This window comes from Branchiostoma floridae, chromosome 14 (genome assembly GCF_000003815.2).
Source record: "Branchiostoma floridae strain S238N-H82 chromosome 14, Bfl_VNyyK, whole genome shotgun sequence".
Classification (NCBI taxonomy): domain Eukaryota; kingdom Metazoa; phylum Chordata; class Leptocardii; order Amphioxiformes; family Branchiostomatidae; genus Branchiostoma; species Branchiostoma floridae.
The window spans coordinates 1,301,192-1,306,847 of record NC_049992.1 but is presented as its reverse complement, the minus strand read 5'-3'; the positions used below and the strand labels follow the sequence as shown (position 1 = coordinate 1,306,847).

General features: G+C 45.0%; 1 protein-coding gene across 1 annotated transcript in view; it reads right to left on the bottom strand.

The window, feature by feature from the left end:
* Window positions 1–2,922, bottom strand: part of LOC118430826 (proprotein convertase subtilisin/kexin type 5-like) — an 8,683-nt gene extending 5,761 nt beyond the window's left edge. Inside the window, exons 1-3 of the mRNA XM_035841857.1 lie at window positions 2,877–2,922; window positions 1,158–1,317; window positions 80–178 (exon numbers count right to left, since the gene is read on the bottom strand). Of these exons, the coding sequence (XP_035697750.1) occupies window positions 80–178; window positions 1,158–1,316 (258 nt within the window). The 5' untranslated portion in view covers window position 1,317; window positions 2,877–2,922. The remainder of the gene's footprint in view (window positions 1–79; window positions 179–1,157; window positions 1,318–2,876) is intronic.
* Between the last annotated feature and the right edge of the window lie 2,734 nt (window positions 2,923–5,656).

Here is a 5,656-nt window from a genome sequence, read left to right as displayed (position 1 = left end):
GTCACTGACAGTGACACTATGTTATATATACAAGTTGTCCAAGAAGCAAAAGAAAAAAAAGCCAAAAGCCGAGACTTACGGAGTTTTCTTTAAGTAGCCCGTAGTGCTTCTCATGGCTGTCACTTGTAGAACGTCTTGAGACGTGGCTGTGTCTTAACAGGTGGTAGTCTCCAAATATCTGCAGCAGAAGAAACAGTTTTACCATCTTTGTTTGTATCTCATTAAAATTAGCTCTGAAAACTAGGGATATGATAAACAACATTTCACAAACAAAAATTTGAGAGAGTGAAATGCATTCAGCAAGTTCGTACTTTATCAAGTATCTTTGCAAAAATGTTTCATTGCTCAAGCACCATTTTTTACTTTCAGAACTTAGTTTTTGGTACGACAATTCATTGAAATCCAATTAAACAGATATGCAATAAAAAGCACAAGAGAAACTCATATGAATTTAGGGAATGCTTAATATCAAGAGTTATATTAGAAAATAAGGTTACATCTTACTAATTACTGTCAGTCATTACTTTTTTCTGGTGACCTGTTTTGGTAACTCTTCAGTGAGTCTGCTACCTTCCTCAGGACCTGAATGGACTGGCTGCAGGGATATGATCCCCTTGGTGGCAACCATGGTCCCTGACCCTCCTGATGAGGATGGGACTAGGTGAGGTGAGGTGAGGTGGCATTGTGTACCCTAGTTTGAATCCCAAGACCCCAGTGAAGACCTCCAGAGTGATGGAAAGACCAAATTGTAAAAGACACTGTCTCGCTACGGCCGCGTGGCGCGTTGGTACACCCGATCCCTCGATCTCGGAAGTTAAGCAACGCGCGGTCCGGATAGTACTTGGATGGGGGACCAACCAAGGACTGACCGGATTGCTGTAGCCTCACGAAGCTTTCCACGAAATCGTCTTCCGGGAGGGACGTAAAACGGGGGTCCCGTGCTCGAGGAGGTGCCTCGACCACGTTAATCAGCCTCATTACTCATTTGGGTACCTACTGGCTGGCAAAATACACCTGGTGATTATTATTATTATTATTATTAAGTCTAAAGGCAGCTGAAGCTAGGGCTTGGGACCATGCAATATGGATCGGAGGAACCTGACACAGAGAGGAGCAAGGGACCAGTCTATGGCTTAAGGCACTTCGTAACACCTTACCTTTCCGCCGTATGTAAAGCCATGTTTGTCAGCTAGTCTGACGGCCTCCTCCTGTCCTCCCTCCACCTGCACAGCCCACTCATTGCTGTACAGGGGGTCACGGGAGGTCACAACCCCAGCTAACACTGTCAGTAACACGGCAACATTCTGTAGTCTCATTCTGTAATAAACAATTGGAACATTTTGTAGTCTCATTCTGTAATAAAACATGGAACATTAGTCAGCACAGCCCACTCATTGCTGTACAGGGGGTCACGGGAGGTCACAAGTACGGCACTCCACACTACCAACACCAGCACTGCAACATTCTGTAGTCTCATTCTGTAATAAACATGGAACATGTCAACACAGCCCACTCGTTACTGTACAGGGGGTCACGGGAGGTCACTACAGCACTCCACACTACCAACAACAGCACTGCAGCATTCTGTAGTCTCATTCTGTAACAAAACATGGAACAAGTCACCACAACAGTCCGACCTACCAACAGCACTGAAGCATTCTGTAGTCTGGTCATTTTGTATCTAAATAAATGGCACAGGTATCAGGGGTGGCAAAATTCACCTCTTTCACCCAATTACTAATCTGCAACCCTTGTAGACGAAAAAAGCACTGCTGAGGCTGTTGGAAATACTAGTACTGTACTGTGTATGTTTTGAATCACATTCACAAATCTATGGCCAACCTGGCTCAGGCAACCATTCTCCAGTCACAAGCCATGTTAGTCTTGAAACAGTTCCATCCATTTTTACATACTAGTTATACCCTGAGCAACCCCGTCATCAGAAACCCTTTTTCTCAGTCCCTTGGGTGGTTGCTTCATACATTTATGTTCACAAGTCAGGTTGGTATTTGAACCATTTCCTTCCAGGCTTTGGGATGAAAAGGAATTCAAACATCACACAAAACAGGACCTTACCTTAACCCAAAGCCTGCCAAGGTAGCCGTTTAGTGCCAAATTTGTACTTCTTATGGGGTGAAGGCAGCTGGGAGATGGTTAGAATATCCTATATAGTAGATAGAATGATGGGGATGGGGAAAACAGGAAGGTTTTCGTTCTACAGCAGGGCGTTAGCTACATGTATAAGGGTTGTTACTTTGCTTTGCTTACGTAAACAGCAAACAGAGAATTAATCATTAAACAAGCCATTAGTTGGTACCAAGGAACACGGTTGCCTCCAGCTTAATTACTTTTTTCTGTCCCAACCATTGTTTGGGAGACAAATTTTGGTTGCTAGATCTGTCACTCTAAGGCAAAGAATATATATTTTCAGCAATTCCATGTCAATGATTGATGTCCAAATTTCTTTGACATCTCATGCCAACCCTGTCAGTGCAAAATGTACCACACAGGGATATTGAACTCAGAGCTTCCTGGACGAATCTAAAAAGAAAAGGAGGAGTAGTGTAACAGTGGGGTTCAAGTGCCATCAACTGATCAGACTAAAGCCAAAGGGTCCAGACCTTTTGGCCTAACGGTTAATATGGTGATGGGTTCATGAGCTGGTGGGCCTAGGTTCTATTCCCGGGGGCAACGAGACTGTTTCAACTCGGGCCTTGTGTTTTAGGTGTAAAACCATTGCAACAACAACACAGCCTTAATGCACTGACCATCCTTATCCTTCCAGTAAGAACAATGTAAATCCCTAAGTAAAGGCATTAGTGTAACCTTAAATCACATAAGGTACATTTATCTAAATGGTCTAAAACAATTTTTACCTGATACCTGTAACGCTTGTACCTTTGACCTGCAGTATGCGAGCCCCTGCATTGGTGGCGTTTCTGCGTGGCTGTAGTTTTCAGGTGAGAAGTTAATAATAAATGGCCAAGGTTCCGACCATGTGTTTACCTGCGATATTTGTACTTCCGCCTTCGTCCGTTCCATTCCCTTTGTAGGGGTGTGGGCTTAGATATAATCAAAGATATATTCAAACCTCTTAGCAACGTTCCTAAGATCACACAGACAGATAATCAGAAATATGCTATTTATGTCTTCACTCCTGTCAAAGGTATAAAAATATGGTTGTTACTCATTCATAAGGCCCCATGAAATAATGAATTAGTCTGGACTTTTAGCCAATGAGATGATGTCTCATATAAGACAGCCTTAATCCAAATTGAAGATAGAAGCCTCTCTCTGGTTGGTCGATATTGTAAAATTGCGCGCCAGCCCTGCGCAGTAACTTTTTTTACATGCTGTTCGAAAATGGCGCCTTCTGCGAACGATTTTGCGGAGTGAACGTCGTTTTAGGCCCGTTTCAAACCGTTTCTCTTACCTAAAACAAGTAAAAGGTAAGTGTAACGTAAAGGCATGCATTTATGTTTGTTTCAAGCCACATTGAATCGTTGATCCGTCTAAAATTCTGTCGTATTCTTGTGGAAAAATCTTTGCCCCCCTCCCCCTCAGTCCTACTACATCTACGTGCATGCTGGCTGGTTGGACTGCTATGATCTTGGTCCAGGTTGAATAAGAAAAAAATTTAAAGGAAGACGGGAAAATCAGGGAAAGTTTACAAAGATCTTTTCATTTTATTGGTGTAGCTACAAACAGCAACTTCTGCAGAGGGTAATTTGTAGCTCAAAAGACTTGGGTTTTACCATGTTTATGAAATTATCAGAGCTTTCACAAAGTTCACTACCACACGTTTGGGTGTCAGGAATCCTCCGTAATATGCCAAAGGCAAAGTCCTGCCAGACGTGAAGTGAAAATAAATAATTGAAAAATAAATAAAAATGTCCAGAACTTAATGGCGCCTGCAAAATGGTAGAATGTTGTCAACTATGCACTGTTGTAGGGGCTACCCATCTGTTTTCAAGATGAAATAAATAAAAATAAATAAATAAATAAATGTTTATGTTCATAATTTGGGCCTTCATCTTTGATGTACTATTACCCAGAATTCCTGTCGCCCGCACATGTGAACACTGAACACTGCAAAAGCCCAGTTGTTCCATTAACATGTTTCAAATTCCTTGCAGAGATCTCCACTATGGTGAAACAAGTCCAGTCCCCCAGTACTACCTCCGGCCTGGTGCAGTACTCACCTGCTACTGCAGACACTACCAGACTAACTTCATACCGATTGTTTCCACATTCCCAGGATGGTGAAACAAGTCCAGTCCCTCAGTAGTACCTCCGGCCTGGTGCAGTACTCACCTGCTACTGTGGTGGGCAGACACTACCAGACTAACTACATACCGATTGTTTCCACATTCCCAGGATGGTGAAACAAGTCCAGTCCCCCAGTACTACCTCCGGCCTGGTGCAGTACTCACCTGCTACTGTGGAGGGCAGACACTACCAGACTAACTACATACCGATTGTTTCCACATTCCCAGGATGGTGAAACAAGTCCAGTCCCCCAGTACCACCTCCGGCCTGGTGCAGTACTCACCTGCTACTGTGGTGGGCAGACACTACCAGACTAACTACATACCGATTGTTTCCACATTCCCAGGATGGTGAAACAAGTCCAGTCCCCCAGTACCACCTCCGGCCTGGTGCAGTACTCACCTGCTACTGCAGACACTACCAGACTAACTACATACCGATTGTTTCCACATTCCCAGAATGGTGAAACAAGTCCAGTCCCCCAGTACTACCTCCGGCCTGGTGCAGTACTCACCTGCTACTGCAGACACTACCAGACTAACTACATACCGATTGTTTCCACATTCCCAGGATGGTGAAACAAGTCCAGTCCCCCAGTACTACCTCCGGCCTGGTGCAGTACTCACCTGCTACTGCAGACACTACCAGACTAACTACATACCGATTGTTTCCACATTCCCAGGATGGTGAAACAAGTCCAGTCCCCCAGTACTACCTCCGGCCTGGTGCAGTACTCACCTGCTACTGTGGAGGGCAGACACTACCAGACTAACTACATACCGATTGTTTCCACATTCCCAGGATGGTGAAACAAGTCCAGTCCCCCAGTACTACCTCCGGCCTGGTGCAGTACTCACCTGCTACTGCAGACACTACCAGACTAACTACATACCGATTGTTTCCACATTCCCAGCATGGTGAAACAAGTCCAGTCCCCCAGTACCACCTCCGGCCTGGTGCAGTACTCACCAGCTACTGTGGTGGGCAGACACTACCAGACTAAATACATACCGAACTACATACCGATTGTTTCCACATTCCCAGGATGGTGAAACAAGTCCAGTCCCCCAGTACCACCTCCGGCCTGGTGCAGTACTCACCAGCTACTGCAGACACTACCAGACTAACTACATACCGATTGTTTCCACATTCCCAGTCACATTCCCAGGATGGTGAAACAAGTCCAGTCCCCCAGTACCACCTCCGGCCTGGTGCAGTACTCACCTGCTACTGCAGACACTACCAGACTAACTACATACCGATTGTTTCCACATTCCCAGTCACATTCCCAGGATGGTGAAACAAGTCCAGTCCCCCAGTACCACCTCCGGCCTGGTGCAGTACTCACCTGCTACTGCAGACACTACCAGACTAACTACATACCGAT